Source organism: Nesoenas mayeri, assembly GCF_963082525.1.
Source record: "Nesoenas mayeri genome assembly, chromosome: 5".
Classification (NCBI taxonomy): domain Eukaryota; kingdom Metazoa; phylum Chordata; class Aves; order Columbiformes; family Columbidae; genus Nesoenas; species Nesoenas mayeri.
Window position 1 is genome coordinate 39585078 of NC_137548.1, and position 18572 is coordinate 39603649.

General features: G+C 39.3%; 1 protein-coding gene across 1 annotated transcript; it reads left to right on the forward strand.

Annotated features, from left to right (window-relative positions):
- Positions 1-8578: 8578 nt before the first annotated feature.
- On the forward strand, positions 8579-18211 carry PTGR2 (prostaglandin reductase 2; the record flags this gene model as incomplete). Its single annotated transcript, XM_080346045.1, has 9 exons — positions 8579-8615; positions 9987-10105; positions 11404-11595; positions 12841-13011; positions 14070-14279; positions 15046-15167; positions 16399-16486; positions 16825-16864; positions 17949-18211. 9 exons carry the CDS (start codon positions 8579-8581, stop codon positions 18011-18013), a joined length of 1044 nt encoding a protein of 347 aa, XP_080202171.1. The 3' UTR covers positions 18014-18211.
- Between the last annotated feature and the right edge of the window lie 361 nt (positions 18212-18572).

Consider the following 18572-nt stretch of genomic DNA (forward strand, 5'->3'; position numbering starts at 1 on the left):
TTTAATATCATGTAGGAAACATACTATATGAAGAAGATTTAAATTGTGTTAGATTTGAGTAATCTAATTGATCATCCCTATCCACAGAATCCACAAAGGATGTTTCTTGAGAAACTTCATAGACCACTTTGCTCCCTATACACACAGGCTAAAGAATCTGGTGTCATTCAGAGCTCAGGCATATCTCAGAGGATTTTAATGGCCAAAACACAGCTGCACTTCAATTACATAAGCAACATCTGTAGTATTAATCTGTAGAGTTTTTAAAAGACTGCTTATTATAGTGACATCAATTAAAAACAAAGAAAGTGCAAATATCTGCCCCACAGTACAGACAGAATATGTAAATTTATTCTTTCCATATTAAGGGCAGCTAAAAGGAACAAAAAAGATGATTTGGAGTCAGCTAAACAGTCAATGAATCTTAAAGGAAAAAGAGAGAAAGAGAGAAAGAGAGAGAAAGAGAGAGGAAGAGAGAAAGAAAGAGAGACAGAGAGAGAAAGAGAGACAGACAGAAAGAGAGACCGAAAGAGAGATGGAAAGAAGGAAGGAAAGATGGAAAGAAAGACAGGAAGGAAGGAATGAAGGAAAGACTGAAAGAAAGACAGGAAGGAAGGAAGGAAAGACAGAAAGAAAGACAGGAAAGACGGGAGGGAAGGAGGGCGGGAGGGAAGGAAGGAAGGAAGGAAGGAAGGAAGGAAGGAAGGAAGGAAGGAAGGAAGGAAGGAAGGAAAAGAAAAGCCTCCAGACTTTGATTTTTGAGTTCTATTTTAAAAATTGTTCTTTGCTTCACTAAAATTGACAGCTAGCAATACGGTTTTAACCACTCTCAACCAGGTAGCTGTTTACGTGTTTACACATGGTTCCAGGAGCTAATGACTTTGTATCCAAGAGCCCGGGTTGGTGTTTTTTTTTTTTTTCCCTCTCTTTTTGTTCTAAAAGGATCAAATAGGTCTAAGTCTTTTAAATCCAATTACGTGGCCAAGAAATACGTTTGCTTTCTCCAATTTGCCTGATGTTGGTCAGAAAAACCTTTAACTGGGGGCAGCATTTGTTCAGTGAAGTGAGGCTCGAGTGAACAGCAATTCATGTTTGGGTACACAGCAACGGTTTGCTGGCCGTGACCACGACCATCTTCCAGCACAAACGTATACCATATTATCACCTCTGCCCAATCTCTGATTGACTTTAAAATGACAACACCCAGGTTGATTTATCCTTGTTTATATGTGGTAACAACCCCTAGTATGTATGTTACGTAACAACCATTCCACAATGGCCTGCTTGCGTGGACAGTTCTGTTCCACACAAAAGGTGACTTTGTGTGGTTTCACTTAGTGTGAGGTGGATTGTGCTAAACCACAAGAAGGCATTCTTGGAGTAGAACACATATCCACAAGGCAAGTCAGCGCAGAATGGCTCCTGCATTTTAAATTCACGTGTAAGCTGATTTCACAATAGCTTCACTTTAGTCCTTGACAAAAGAGACAATGGGGGGGGGTTGAATTTAAGAGTTCAAACAGTAAAGTGCAGGTTATTGCTTTAACCACCTTTCAGGATAACCTTGTTTGTGGGGGAAACCAAGCCATTGTGTGCTAGGCAGGAGAAAGTGAGGTTATAGAGAGGTTTTGAAAGCACTTTTTTCTTTTTCCTCACCCCACTTATAATGAAATATCTAAAGTTGTATTGTCATGATGTAATATACAGAAATCAAATAACAAAATTATGTACATGTGCCTGCATACAGAATAGCTCTTCCTCACTTTTCTTTCAACTATTACTAATCATTGAGATACTCCCTGCTAATTTAGAAATAGCATTCTCCATTAAGACACTTCATAATCTTTTCCTGTTTGCTCATATAATGACCTGCAACACTGATTTCTGAAATAATGATTTCTATAGTAATTGTGCTGCTCTTTTCTTGCATAAGTATGAGGCAAGCCAGTATTAATACATTTTAGTGTGGGCCTTCTACACACAATATATGCCCATTTGAAGCTATGAGGACTTCAATCCTGAGTACCTACTTCCAGTGCATTACACTAGTACGACGTTGACCTTATAGTAGATCAACTGATACAAGTTGGGGAAAAAAAAAAGTATGGAGATATGAATCCCCTTATTAAGATACCTCACATTTTCTCCTACACCATCCCAGTTCCAAGGCTGTTATTTCAACTGATGTGAAATGCAAAGTTTTGCCTATTATGGTGGCACAAATTAAATAATTCACTTAGGCCTGTATTAAAGTGCTATGGGCAAAGCTACAACAGAAAGGCTTAGTCTGCCTTTATGTGAGAGGCAGAGTACAAAGTCACCAGCATCATTAGCCTGAAAGCGGTTTTCCAGAGTTTCAAGTGGTCAGTTTAAGCTTCACAGTGGTTTCCACTGACTCAATGGCCACTTCACAGACCTGTCTGCCTTTCCAGTGAGGTGACTCACTGCAACATTGGGCAAGCACCCAGAGTCATCCAGCTGGGCAGCACCAGGGCCTGGGCCCAATCCCAGGGGAGTTGTTCATCATCCTGCAGCCTGGTCTTTAAGTAAAAACGCCTCTATCTGTATTCAAGCACGGCAGAAGTATATGGTATATACAACATTATATTGTATGTAACAACAACTTTGCTGGACCTTTAGGAACACAGCCTTCACAGAATCACAGAACGATTGGGGTTGGAAGGGACCTCTGGAGACCATCTAGTCCATCCCACCTGCTAATGCAGGGTCACCCAGGGCACCTCGCACAGGAATGTGTCCAGGTGGGTTTGAATATCTCCAAAGAAGGAGACTCCACAACCTCTCTGGGCAGCCTGTTCCAGTGCTCTGCCACCCTCCAAGTAAAGAAGTTTCTCCTCATATTCAGATGTAACCTTCTATGCTCCAGCCTGTGCCTGTTGCCCCTCATCTTATTGTTGGGCACCGCTGAAAGAAGTCCGGTCCCATCCTCTTGACATCCACCCTTGAGATACTTATAAACATTGATGAGATCAATGAGCCTTGTATTGCATCAATGAACAAATTCTCATCTGTTAGCACATGTAAGGAGTATCTCCTAGTGCCACCCTCTCTCGATGAAAACCCTTCACAAGCTGTAAGTGCCTTTTCCCAGCACCTCAGGAGATGAGCCGCCATCATCTCACCCGCACAGGCAGCCGGGCCTCAGGGCGGGACACCCCAGCCCACAGCACCTCCCCACGAAATAGGGGGAGAGGGCAAAACGGCGCCAGCTGCCGCGGGAGGGCCGCCGACATTCCCCATCACCCCTGGCCCCCGCCGCCCTCCCCGCCAGCCGGGGGCCGGGCTCGGGCCCAGCGCCGCCGCTTTCAGCGGCATTTCCTCGGTTAAGGCCCGTTCGCATGCGCGGTGGTGCCGCCGCCCCGGCCGGGCAGAGTCGCCAAGTGCGACCTTGGAGGTTCCAGGGGACGGAGTACGGGGTGCTCGCTTGCTTTCCCTGCCGAGATAAGTGTGCATTGGTGCCCGGTGTGGAGCCGCAAGGGTCTCCGACCTCGTTGTGCCTGGGGGAAAGCTTGGCAGCGCCCTCCGAGCACTGTCGCGGCAGCGTCCCTGCGCCCCTTCCCAGGAGCCGTTTCCGCGGGGGCTGGCGGCTCGTCGTTGCAGGGTAGGCGGGGGCAAGGGTTTGATGGTTGGAAGAGACTGTTGGGATTGCCTGATCTTTAAGTACAGGAGCTTCAGTCTGGCTTTACTGAGCCCGAATCAAACCGTGGCCCTGAGGGACGGATGGGGGAATCCTTTGGGGTTCCTCAGCACCCACGTCAGGGCTTCTGTGCAGCCCGTGAAGGTGGCACGTTGCTCCTCACCGCTCCGGGGTTCTCGCTCCTACCTTGTTCTGCCTGTAGCTTCTGAAGCTGGTGTTGAACCATGTGCGAGGCAGCCTCCCAGCTTTGACAGCGAGGATTTCTGAGTTGGGTCACGCCTGGGAAAGTGGGTAATGGGTCAGTCGTTGGGGTTGCTGCATCACGGGCTCATCAGGGAAGTGCCGGGTACCGAAAATGCTGCTGATCTCTCCTGGGAGCGATCTGCATCCCTGTGTTCCAGATTCCACTAAGAAAAAAAAAGAGCCTTCTGTATGGGTAGTTTTAAACAATTTTTAGCAACTCTAGTACAACACAACTATTTATTAAAAAAAAAAAAGCCAAAGAGGTGGCACCTGAGAGCTTTCAGCTTTTTTGACACCTAATTCTGGAAGAAGTTAAAGTTTATACAATCCTTTTGTGTGTAGATATGAGTGTGTATACTTGCTGGAACCTTTGCTCTGTGTTAGTCAAATTTGATAAAAAGATCAAAGATACTAGGTTTCAGGTAATATAAAAAACAAAAGGCTGGATCAAGATCCTTCTTATTATTGTAATTCTTCCTTTTTCACCTTTTTCCTTCTTGAGTAAAAGCCTGCAGCCTGCCCTCAACTCTGACAGCGTGTCAGAGAACCCACCTGGAGAAAACGCTATGGGAGGAACTTCACTTACACCAGAGAATTCGATTATGAGATCTGAAACATTAAGAAATCTGGATTTATTAGTTAAGCTTATGAAAGTACTTATCTTTTATGACCTGTTTTTCTCTATTCATGACAGTCAGTATTGATTGTGGCTTCTACTTTTTGAAAACTCGAGTTGGTGGCTTGATTAACATTCTTCTTCGGGACGTGGTAGACACTTTGGTGCCTACTCCATTACATTTGCTTTTCCATTTCTTTTCACCTCACCTTGCCAGTTACCATGTTTTTGCTTCTTGCCCAGCCATTCCCATCTGTTTCCTTGATTCCATCTCCTCATTTATCATTCTCAGTTTCTCCAGGTCTCTCCCCATTCTGTTTCTCTCTTCCCTGCTTTACTTGCCTTGAAGCTGCTATTCTTGCTGCATTTCTCTGTTCTCACTGACTCCTAGTGCCAGTCCTTCCCATCTTTCCTTCCTGCGTGTTCCTCATTCTTCCTTGAAACTTCTTTCTTTGCATTTCCTCTGAGGATCCTTGTTCCAGCCATTTTGTCACTACAGTTTCAGAAGATTTCCAGTCTTACTTTTCCTCCATGTATATGGACTGCCTTCTTCCTCCGTGCTGCCTGGGCCTGATACAGGAGGGATAAACTACCTGCTCTTTCATTTTTAATTAGATTGCACCTGGCAGGGGATCTAACAGCTTGGAAGCAGGTGAATCATTTTGGCAAAATCTTATGTAACTGAAAAGTGTCTTATGGGCAGTCTCAAAAACTAAGCTGAGGACAAACTGGAGCATTTTAGCTCTGAGGAATTTATTTAACATTTTTTAAATGAGTTGTCATGCATCTCTCTGCAAAAATGGGAAAAGAAAGGCAATGGGAGAAAGGCATAAGAATAAAACTGGGCTGAAACATACTTGAGACTCGCCTGAAGATTCTCCTGTTTTGCTTAATGCTCCTATTGTGCTCACTGGGTGGGTCAGGTGACCTTGGCATATAATGATGATGTTAAAACTTGCAATTTTTACTCCATTTGATTTAAAGAGTAAAGTCAACTCAGGTTATTTTTGTTTGGAAAAGCTGAAAAATAGCAATGCATGTTGCTTCATGTTGGTCTTTAAAAAAAGATGTCAAAAGCATGGTTCACACTGGCATTATACATACATTGAAAAGGATTATGTATATGATAGAAATCCACTTTTTTTCACTTTAAAAAAATATGTTCTCTTTCTCCAAAAGCTTTCTGCAGTTTATGGCGCTAAAGGATGGTGCTTCTACTTATTTTCTTTAGTCACTTTCATATTTTTAGAATGTAAGGAAAATTTGATTGTTACTTATTATGTATGATATTGGTGTGAACATTTGCTTGTATAATGGCATTACTGGCTTCTACTATAGAGTAAGTACAGTGATATTTAGAAGTAAATGTCCATCTCCAGTGCTGTATTTTACTGTGACAGCTGTCATGGAATGAGTGACAATTCAGTTGCCAGCCTCACTTTCTGTCCACCCACTCACAGTATGTGGAAGATGTTCAAATTGAATTAATACACAGGCTTTTCAACCAAAAGCTGTGAAAGTGGCCTGGGAAATCAGTAGCATTTTTGTTCCCTCACTATGTCAGGAACCCTAAGTAATCTAAACTTTGTATTGCTTCTTCTTTCTTTTAATATGTTAATATCTTTGGCTTTTTAAAATTTTTTTTAAGAACTGTAGTTTTTCTCTGTACTATCATAGAAAGCGGATATTGCAAGTATCTGTTAGGCACAATAAAAATGCTTTTCATTGTCTCCTTGTTCAGATTGGGTTTTTGCATTTGCATAATATAGGTATTTGGCTTCAGGATAACAGAAGTGGAGTCAGCAGTAGTGCCAGCGGGCCTTTCTGTGAGGCACAAGCTCTGCAGTGATTCTGCCTGCTTTGGTTTATAAACAGTGGATCAAATCCTTAAAACTGTAGATAGATTTGAACTGAATATGAATAGTATATAAAGGAATTATTTGCCCAGGTTTCATGTGAGCTGTCACATTACTGTTGGTTTATATTCGCTGCATTCTTAACTTGTTATTCCGGCTCATGAGTCGTTATAAAGTTAAGCCAAGTACTGTATGTGCACAAATTGTTCCCTGGAGTATGGTCGTCCTTTTAAATTGCACTGGGCACATCTGACAGTTTATCAAATGCTCATTGAATTAGCACAAATTCTCACATGCTAAGACAATTGCTTTGGGGATAACAACTGTACCACTTGAATGTAATTTTGCTACGCAAATGTTATCAGCCAAGCTGCTGTAAAAGGATCCAGGTATTCAACAATTCAAAATTCAAGCATTTACATTCAAGTGCACTTAGGAATGACATGGAATATAAAGTTAAAATACTCAATTTGATGTTTTTATGCATTATATAGACTGAAGAGGCCATTATGGGTATAGACCTTTCCACTTTAAAGTTTTGAAGAGGAATTTGAAATTTTGTTCTGCAAAATATTTTATAAAAGAAGTACAAAGTGATGTGCCAGGGTGACACAGGAATTCTTTAGCGAGGTACGATGCTGAACCCAAGATCTGCCCAAGCTGATACCAGGCCATCCTTCCTGTTAAGGTTTTATTCCAGAGATAGTATTAGCTGTGTGGATATAAAAATGGATTTTTATTTCTCTTTTTAACTGTTAACTCCTGTATTTTCAATGCTCTTTTTTTGTTTGTTTTTAAACAGTAACTAGTAATTTCATCCAAGTATGGCTTTTCTTTTGTTGTAGACGGATGTTCCACATTGTTTTGTCCAAAGAATTGTGCACGTCACTTATTTTTCACTGATGTGACACTGTGAAGATATATTCGAGATCCATTTCTTGTAGCACCCTTAGGTGTTGAAATACTGAAAAGAAAATAACTCTTGAATCATTTTAAGTTAATAAGTAACTTTTCAAGTGCAAACACAATCAAATGTTAAACCTTTATCTGGTTTATGAACAAAATACTTTTGGTTTGAGTCAGTTGTAGGTTTTAGAGGAGAGAGGAAGGCCAAGGATATGCCCATTTTCTCCTGATAATTTTTTAATTATGTTTTTCAGCACTGCAGGCTGTAGTTCTTGATGGCCTGTGAGTGCTGTAATGTAAGCCCCATAATATTACAGGCAGAAAGTTCTGTATTTTGCAATGCTCAGAGATTAAAGATGTTCGATGAGTGGTGATGTTCTCTTCCTAGGCTCATCTGTTTAGCTTCACTCCAATTTGCTGTTCTTGTCAGCAGAATAAATATTATGACAAAGGCATCAGCTATCATGTTTCATTCCTTAATGTCCTTGGTTTTTGTGGAGGCTGGTTATTGCTGCACTCAGCTGAGAATATTAGTAAGAATGTTTTTATTTTGTATTAGTTCTGAAAGCATATAAGACATTTTTTCTCCTTTTAAATCAGGTTCATTCCCTTTTGACCACTTTAGCCTCTCACAGCTGCAAGAACACAGATTTCCAATCCTCTTTTAAACTGTTGAAATTGAAGGAGAAATTTTTCAGTAAAACAGGTCAAGTGGTGATCTGTTGCAATTCTTTCTTGTCTCTGGGCCAGACTGTTTCTTAAAAGAAAATAAACTGCTGATAGACTGGCTATTTCATGTGAAAACATCAACAATCTCTTTTAGTTTCATACCTGCGTGCTGCATGTGTGCCTTTTAGTGACCTCCATCTGGCTGACGTGTGCAAAGCTGCCTTGGAGTCTTTTAGGTGGGCACAGAGTGTCCTGAGTCAGCACAGGAAAGCAAACCACATGCGTCTCCTACAGCCTGGTAGGGGGTGGTGATGATCTTACAAGGAGCACGGTACATTATAATTTTAAGTATTTTCAGAAGATGCTACTGTGATATTGTATAAAACCATGGCTTTAACTAGGTAAACCTGGAAACTCTTTATTCACAAGTTTGTTTATTTTACATTTCAAACTGCCTTATGTGATTTTTGGGCATGGATGCTGAAGTTGCTGGGGCACATATTTCATCCCCAGTTTCCAAATTACAAAATACTCTGCCCGATATTGTTTTTCAAGAAAATTTATGTTTCAGTCCTTCAAACAATGTTTTCCTTTGTAGGAGTCCAGTGCGAAACTGCTGCAAAAGCAGGGATGATTATACAGAGAGTAGTGCTGAATTCACGCCCTGGTATGTATTTCTCTCCGATAAAGGAGCAGTCTGTTTGTTATGGTTGCCTAGTGCTCCAAAATATTGAGGGTAGAAACAGACACTAACTTAAGATACTGACATATATCTTAATATTGCATTCAGCAATAAATAAAGTTTATTGTGAATTGTATTTGTTTAGTTGATGTACACAGATTTAAACTCCTGGGTGAAAAAAAAAAAGGTTAATGCATAATATATGAGAAAATCCTAAGTGTAGGCATGCAAAGTGGAAAAAAGATTAGCAAATGTTAATTTTTAGTTCTAACATTTGTTCTTTTTGCACTTTAAGAGATAACTAAAAAAAATATTTTGTTACTCTTAATTTTTGTTTCCTTTTAGTAAATATTGAATCTTTTCTTCCTCCCGTGTTTCAAAGTGTTTGTTTTTTAAATTTAAACTTCTATTTGTTTACTTCCTTGCTTACACATTTGCCTTGTTACAGATGTCAGCACAAATTTTTGAATGGTGAGTTTATAAATTGTCTGTTATAGAAGACACAGATGTGCACACTAAGTTTTTGGGGAGATATTTTTTACTGCTCAATGCCAAAATAGTCCTAGGAGGTAAGAACCATTGTGTGCCCTCCAAATAAGTCTTTTCTAATGCAAATCAAATGTTACAGTAGTAGCCTGCTCTAGGTGCTCAGTTACAGTTGTCAGTCTGATCGATCTGCTGCATGTGGTACCAACCTGAGGCTGAAGCCTGCCCTTACGTTTTATAGGTGGTTTTGGAAGCTTTAATTTAAGGAGGTGTGTCTGTAGCCACAAAAGGATGCTCTTGCAGCATATAAATGCACAGTGGCAATGGTCTTTATTCCCCCAGTCTCACTGAGTCAGAAGAGACTGAAAAGTGAGAGTTTAAAACTTACATGGTTAAAATGTATGGTCATTTGCTACTGGCAAAATAGTGCACGGTGGTTTTGTTTTGTGAGAGAAGTCTCAATGCCTGTCTCTGTTTTGAAAGTTATAGGCTTTTCAGCACATCAAGTATATCAAACTGTTCTTTGAGAACTGAAACAGCCTGTTGTTTTTTTTTTTCCTTTAGTCTAATTGTTAATAAAAATTATGTGCAGCAAACAGTAGGGAAACTGTCGGTTCAGGTGCCTCGTGGTGGTGCTGGTAAGCATAAGCTGACAGATCAGCTGGTCATCAATTTGGATGGTGGCAGTGCACCCATTTGAATCATGGTTTGTAAGACAAAATCTGAAAGTTGGTCAGTAGTTTTATACCTGAGTAAAGATATAGCCTGACATATTTCAAAAAGGACTACCTTAAAAAAAAGTCTTCCCAGATTGATTAAGGGAAGCTCTACATTGGTTTATTTTATTTGTTTGATTTTAAATAATTTTAGGTAAGAATGGAGAGCCAGTGGCTGAAAACTTCCGACTGGAACAAAGTACAATACCAGATACTATCCAAGCGGGACAAGTGCGTGTTAGAACCCTTTATCTCTCGGTGGACCCCTACATGGTAGGTGATGGACTTAGAGCTAAGCCAGAATTGGTTTTTAAAATCTCTTCAACTGTGGTGTTAAACATCATGACAGGTGCAAAGCTACCAGTTACAGGACAAATGTATCTGAAGTATAACTTGGTAATTCTGTTCATTTTGATGGAGTTATATTGGGAAGGAATTTGGCATTGATTTGCTTGTGATATATACAGGAGTATGACTTCATAGGACAAGAAGGAGACCATGAGTCCTGGTATACCATTGTTTGTGTCAGCTTTTTGCCTTTTTATATACATTTTAAACTTTTTTTTTTTTTTTTTTCCCCATGGAATGAACTGAGTGTGGGTAGAGGAGAAAGAATATTTCATGATGAAGCAAGAGAGGGACATGATCAGGCAAAATATTTCTAGGCAAAACACGTGATTCAATTTAAATGTTAGTTAGCTATTAACAGTTTGTTTACAAATGAAAGTCAGATGTTTTCCTTAAGTGGGTGGTGGCAGGCAAAAAAAATGTGTCAATAATTTGTAAACAATGGAAACAGAGGGAGGATTAGTGAATGAAGCCATAACCAGCACTTGCACCTAATTCTGCAAAGCTGTAGAAATGATGTGGTTGTGAGAGTTGTGAGTTGAAATGGAAAAGAAGGTAGGAGAACCAGGCAGACCCAGTCTGATAGTATGTGCAAATTTGCTATAAAGAGAATTCTGATCATTTGTTCCATGCATAGGTGGAGACAGTAGAAGAGAAACAGTCTTAATTTCAGGAGAGTAGGTTTAGCTTGGGAATTATGGAAGAGTTTAAGAATCCTGAAGTACTAACTCAGCTTAGAGGTGGAGATACAGAGAAAAAAACCCCTTAGATTTCAAGAGATTTCATTAAACAGATCTCTGTCAGGGATGGTCTGCATATATTTGACTGTTCTTTCATGCATAAGCATGGACTAGATGACTCGAGTGTGGTTTTTTTTCAATTCTATGTTTCTCTGATTCATCCAGTTAAGGAATGGCATTTATGGGATTCTTGTCAGACCCAAGCCAGTCATCTTCGTTTGCACAGCTGACTTTGAGGCAGCATCTACAAAACGTAACACTGCTGGAAGAGATCAGAATGGTCTGTCCTCCTATTGTACCAAGCAAATGTGGGGAAAGAAGGATCTAAGAAAAGATTGTGAATATTTTGAGGTTTATTGAGAGATTTTTTTTAGTAGCCCTTTGTGTTTGAAGTTTTGAACATATCTCATCCTCAGCTTAAGTTGAACTTATAACCAAATTATGTATTCCACCAGATCCTCTCATTAAAGCCTTGTCTTTCAGCGCTGCCGGATGAATGAGGACACGGGCTCAGATTACCTCCTGCCGTGGCAGCTGGCTGAAGTTGCTGATGGTGGGGGCGTTGGGGTTGTGGAGGAGAGCAAGTATGACAGCCTTGCTAAAGGAGACGTTGTCACTTCCTTCAACTGGCCCTGGCAGACAGTGGCCATTCTAGATGGAAGCTTGCTGCAGAAGGTAATGTAAATACAAAGTCCATATTGTCACTATTTTTATTTTCCTAGCCCTATTTTTTTTTTTTAAAATAGGGCCTAATGGTACTATTTCTTAGTCAAACACAAGCCAACATTTTTGGAGCAACCAGTACTCAAAAGGCAAGTTGACGTGGATGAGATGGAATACTCAGTTGATCAGTTTTAATCACCTGTGCTGTCTGCCCCTCCTTGCAAATATGCCCCCTCTCACTTATGTGACTTACCAGAATTTTTGGTTGTTATAGCAGTAAATCTAAACATGAGCCTCTTCTGCATTCCATTGGTCGTCCTTATCAGTTCCGGAGCATAGTGTCTCAAAAAACATGCAGGCAAATTCAGAAAAGTACAGTTACATAGAAGAATTTAGCTGGAAGGAAGAATTCACTAAAAGAGAAACTGGTCTTGTTTTTAACAAAACCAGGACACAAATCAACTCACAGGTGGCACAGTCTGTATCAATTTATCTCTTTTCTTAACAAAGAAAGCTGTGAATGCTGTTTCTTGGTCACAGACATGCTACTAGCATTTCAACTGTTGCATTTTTTAATAAATTTCCCTGAAGCTGCTTCTGTTAATTAATTCTGTTAATTATCTTAATTCTAGTTAGAATTAAGATCCACAAGAATGTAGTAATAAGACTTAAGTCTTTAGATACATTTAATTCAATTTATTTCACTAATGTGTTAGTAAAAGCTTGTACTTGAGATTTTACATCTATGAAAGGGTATTCAACATTAAGTTGAATGTGGAGAGGTAACTGCATTAGGTATATTGTGTTCATCATCCTCATGTAACACAAAAAGTTATTGTAGTTTACACATGTACAGTTTCCAATAAGCTGCTTCCTTTAGAGCCCTTTTCCACTGATCTGCAATTCCAATATTTCATAAAATGGTACTATTTTATACTTTATGCGAACATAAGAACGATTCACCATTGCTGGAGGCTTCTTATCTCACAACTGTTCTTTGACATTTCCATAATCAACGTTCTTGCAAGTGACTTTGTTTATATTTCCATAGTTTTAGAAGAAGTTTTTAATCTTTGTTTCATTTTGTATAAACTTGTTATTAATGTAGACCTAGTCTGTAGCTAGCTTATCCCTACCGGTTGTACCTTGCCTGGTAAATATCCTAAGTTAGTCTTCTGTCCTCAGACAATCAAATAGCAAAGAGCAAAACTTCACCTTAAAAAGAGATGAGCAGCACCCCATGTTTCTGTTTTGTAGCTTGTCCCACAACTTGTAAATGGACGCCTTTCTTACTTTCTGGGTGCAGCCGGCATCACAGGACTGACGGCCTTGTTGGGTATAAAAGAGAAGGGACACGTGGCTGCGGGTGCCAATCAGACCATGGTGGTGAGCGGCGCAGCCGGTGCCTGTGGCTCTTTGGCCGGCCAGGTGGGTAGGCTTGAGACATACAAGTGTGCTCTCTTACCAGGTTTATCTTCTGGAACATGCTGGTTAGTCAATGTACAGATAAAATCATTGTACGCATGAGCAAGTGTAATTCCATGGTAAGGGCCAGTTTCACAGGTTTGGCTCATGCTCTCACTGAAAGAAATTTTAGGTGTGAAACTTAAGTGTCATGAAACAGGAGTAGGAGCAAACAGCCCAAGTGATTACTTGTCACTAGCCTAAATAAAGTAGATGACATAACTACATGCATTTACTATATATTTAAAGTGTAGTCTGGCACTTGAACAGTCTTTGAGTTGACTGGCAACTTTCTCTTTTTCTATATTTGAAAACAGTCAGTAAAAAATGTAGAAAGCCCCTCTTCTTGTTATTTTCCATGACATCCTTTGTGTTTTGAGATTTACAGCCCTTTTATCCTCCTCAGCTTTGCAGAACATGTTGTGGGTGTGTTTGTATCTGTGTATGTACATATATACAAATATTTATACGAACACAATAGCTATTAAGCAAGCTTAAGACTTAGTAATAAAGAAGAACTATGAAGAAAGAATACATAAGCAAATCTATGAAGAATGCATTTAAATTGATTATTGTCCAATCTTTTTTGCCTTTTATTATCTATGTTATGGTATTTGGCAGATGGTAATTTGATACTATATTTGGCTCTTCAGTACTGCCAGTTGTTGATGACTTTACAGACAAAACGCCCTGCAGTCAGTGAGTTTGGAAAGATGGCAGATCTTGGTTGTAACTGCCTCTTCTTTAGGTGTGAGGAGGAAATGACAAGAAGCAATTGTGTGACATGAGATGGGAGCTTGGGCTGAACTTTGCTGCCTGGGGTTTAGCGGGAGGGAGGTAACTGTAGCACTCCCTAAGACTGCCTTTGTCCCCCTGATACCTTTATGCAAATGAATGATGTAACATTTCTTTATTGTTTGGGTCTTTTGTTTTGTTTTTGATTGTTTGTTTTGGTTTTGTTTGTGTGTGTGGTTTGGTATTTATTGTAGTTTGTGGTTTTTTTTTTAACTGTGCTCCTGCAGATTGGCCGTCTGGAGGGCTGCTCTAGAGTTGTGGGGATCGCTGGCACAGATGAAAAATGCTCCATTTTGATCCAAGAAATGGGGTTTGATGCTGCTATCAATTACAAGAAGGGGAATGTGGCAAAGCAGCTACGTGAACTCTGCCCAGGCGGTGTGGATGTTTACTTTGACAATGTTGGTGGAGACATCAGTGATGCAGTGATAAGTCAGGTCATTATACCAGCTGTCAGGTTTATTCTTGTCATTCTTCAATGTCTGTGTGCCCAGCTTTGAATTAATTCATACTGGAGACCAGCCTGCAATACAGCAGAGCGCTTCATTGATCTAATTCAGGTGCTGATCCTGGTCCTGAGGAGAAATCAGATATTTTAAATCGGTACTTGTCATTTAGATTAGCTTGACGGTATAGTAGTATAAAGTCTTGCTTCTTTGACCAGGAGACTTGGTAATACTCTAAAAACCTTGTTTGTCAGTGTAGTCATCTTTTGTTTTGTCAGCTTTGATTTTCTGGCTTCACAAAAGACCAGACTCTTGACCAGCCCTCTTCATTGTTAGTGTGAAACTCCTGTGTCTCATGACAAGGAGGCTTTGGTGGCAATGCCTTCTTTGGGAGCTCTAAATCACAGCTGTATCCAATAGCTGTATCAAAATTCTTTGTCCTATTACCCCTCTCCTCCGACAAAAAAGGCACACGATAAGGTAACAGTTTCTTATATCTCTTGCATTTAATGCCTTTTAAAATTGCACATAGGCTGTATAGTATTTATTTTTCCCCTATTGCCTGCTTTTCTCTATTTGAATGTTGTCATAGGTTGAATGGGACTGTCTGCAATTCTCCTACTCTTTTCTAGGAAATGTGGCTCTAAATAAGGATACCCACAGGGAAATTTTGCAATATGATCTATTCCATCACTTGAAAAGTTAGTTTCTGAGACCAAGGAATGTAATTTTTTGCATTTTGTGCTGTCCCAAACAGATGAATCAGAACAGCCATATCATCCTGTGTGGACAGATTTCTCAGTATAACAAAGATGTGCCTTATCCTCCTCCGCTGCCTCCTGACGTAGAAAAAATACGGAAAGAAAGGAATATCACGAGGTACATTTATCCTCCAGACCTTGTGATCAGGTTCCAGGTAGTTTGTGTACGTGATGCTGTGAGTCTGTTCAGAAGGTCATCTGTAGATCCGCAATAGGCTCTTGTAATTGGAAAAGAATGTTGCCGTACTAAAAAAAGGAAACTATAGTCACAATGTCAGTAAATTCTCTCTCTTACATTTGTCTGTATCAGCATAAAAACTGGGAAAGGATGTTGTTACATGTTAACATAGTTGTCTGTTATGCTTTGTTTGTGGTTGCTTGATTTAGTCCTGGAGGCTCTGACATATTCTTCAGTACAAGGGAAGATGTTGTCATGGTTCTGTCTCAGATGTTTTGCAGAGTGCCTTCTTTCTAAGTGTAATAGTTCAGGCAGAGAGAAACTCAGATATTTTAAAAGTAAGGATGCAGCTGATGCAGTGACTGTATTGAAATTACATTTTTAGTATATGGGGGTCTATTAGATAATTGGGCGGTAGATGTGACATACAGGCAAAACATTGATTTTTTTTTTTTTGCTACAACTCTGGGAATTGCTGAATCTCCTATCAGGATTCAGGTGGAGCTAAAGCAGAGATTAGGAGCAAAGTCCTGGGATATTTTTCATTCATTGCATTACAGAAAGTTGGGGAGAATTGATTCCAGTGCAAACAGATTGACCTAATCAAAATTCTTTTCTTGTCCCTGTACTGTTGTCTGCACTTTTAAAAAATGGATAAAAATACTAAAATACACCATACATAGTAGAAGGCAGTGGAGAATTTAGTCAGTACATTGCTATAGGTAACTATGGGTTTTGATGGTCATTTCAGTTTCTCTTGATTGCTGTAGACAGCTGTGACAGCCAGATATGCAAAGTTTTGGGGAGCCTGAAAGTTAATTCATACTTGCCATCTAGTTGCAGGTCCGTTAATTATTCTCCTTACCATAAAGAAGAATAGAAATTCACTCGCATTTTCTGGACATTTGTTTATTCTGGTGATACTACTTGATTTTTGTTACTCTTCTTTCTGATACTTGAGCAGAATTACTTGGCTGAGACAAAGTTACTGCCAAGCTCCCACTGCAGGGACTGTCTCAACGAGCTGGCAAAGCTCTGGGCTGTGTCTCATTGTGATTAGAACCCATAACCCTTCAGTTTCAATAATACTGTTTTCTGAAAAGATCTGTAAAGATTTCAAAATATGCTTGCCAATCTTTCTTAGATTGAGGATCATTCTTTTCTTTCACAGGGAAAGATTCTTAGTGTTGAACTATATGGACAAACAAGAAGCGAGTGTGTTACAGCTCTGCCAGTGGATCCAGGAGGGTAAATTGAAGGTAAGAACTTCAACATTTAATCTTTGGCCTAAATCTGTGGTCTGTCTGAATTGGTTGTTGATTCTTCAGGTGATCAGTAAGTTTTCCTATGAGAATCCTTAGATGTGAAATTTTGGCAGGGGCAGGGATGTTCCAGTTCTGATTGAAGCATTAAATTGCCTACAGGTTTATCAGGAAATATTCAGTCCTCTCTTGATGGAAGAATCTGGCCCAAACCTGTCCATTGCAGCAAGACAAGACTTTAGATTTTCATAGTTTCCATGGCAGTTTCATGGCATGTTTCTAAGAAGTATTTATCATGTTTGAGGAGAGCTAAAATAATTTGTTTGCATTCACAGGTCAGAGAGACTGTGGTAGAAGGCTTAGCAAACATCGGTGGTAAGATTTTTATACCATTTTCTAAGAATAATAGTCTGATTAAATACAATGACAATAGAGGTTAACTACCTGCTTTGTTTCATTTGCAAATTCAGATTTTTGTATTTTATCTAAAATATTATTTTTATAAGAATTTTTTTAACAAGGTGTTAAAAAGTTATGTGAGAAGATTATTTTATGTTTAAAAAAGCTATTGACTATAAATTTAGAGATTTGTTTGTTTGATTTACTGTTGGTGGGGGGATTAGTTATTAAACTGCTACCTTAGCAACTGGTGACAGCCAGCCTGATCTTACAGATTTAAGGTGCTGCCCATTTCTTAGAACTTCTGGGTGAGAAAGTTGTGTTTTGGAAACCTTGAATGTATGCTTTAAAAAAGCCCAGTCTGTAACAGTGCTTGTTATTGGGTTTTCTAACAAAAAATAAATTGAAAACTACACACAAGAAAGGGGCAAATGTATTAGAGATTGATAAACGAAGTAAAAAATAATTTATTTTAAAGGAAAAAAATAGCCTGTAGCCTGTTCAAAAAATCTGTAACAAAGAAAATATAAGAATGAAGGGGGCCTTGTTACTCCAGGGAGACAAAGCTGGAGAGCCTGGTGATTCAAGATGTCCTGTAAGAATGCTTCTCTTTGAAGTAACAGGGAAGAGGATGATTTAGTTCAATGCTGTTTACTGGCATACATATGTATTTTGAAGTAATTTGATCAAATATAGCAGTCATATTTCATACTTCTTTACTGAAAGATTTATTATTTTGCACTGGCTTCTGGTATTTATTGTACTACACAGAGTACGTATAAACCTTTTCCTTTTGTAAAACCTACGTCATTTGTGGACTCTCCAGTTGCCCCTTGTCTTTCTGTTTAGTGTTTACATGGTGTATCACAGTAGTTGCTTACAAATCAGGTTTTTAAGTTATTATACAAAACAGCCCTTAGTAGTTTATTACAGAATAGCTTTTTATTTTTTATTTCTTAATTTGGGGAGCTGCTTAATACATTTGCTTCTAGGCTTTTTTTTTTTTAAGTTACTTGGCACATTTATTTGGCACTAATTTATCTCATTATTTCTCTTGAAGCTGCTTTCCAGTCCATGATGAGTGGAGGCAATATTGGAAAACAGATCGTCTCAGTTTCTAAGTAAAAGTTACTGCTGCGGGAAAAATAATTGGATTCAGTCTCTAAAAGTGAGCAAGTTTTTACTTACACTAGTTTCCACTTTCTTAAATAAACCATTAAGTTGTTCTGTATGTACTGAAAGTAGAGATTCTGGGATGCTAATAAACGAAGTAAGACTGGAAACAGAAATGCAGTAATTTATACGAGAAACAAATAATGTGTTCTTTGACATGATTTTGACAGTTGCAGCACACTTGCAAATATTTCATGGGTGTGGTTTGGAAGTTAGAACATGGCGGGAACCCTTTTTCCGTAAGTAATTTGTATGCAGACACCTAGTTTTGGTGGTTAGAAGAATTTACTGGCATAGTAGAGATGTACCATTCCCATTCTAGTTTGTTTTGGGGCCCAGGAACTTCTCTAGGAATTTTTAATTTACTAGTGTAAGTTTGACCTGACAGTCCAGTCGATCTGGCTGATCATTTTTGAATCTAACTGTTCTCATTTTTGTAGATAATTGCAGTGAAAAATTCTGTTTCTGGAATTCACGGTCTCTAATAATAAAGGTATTTCCATTTTTCCAC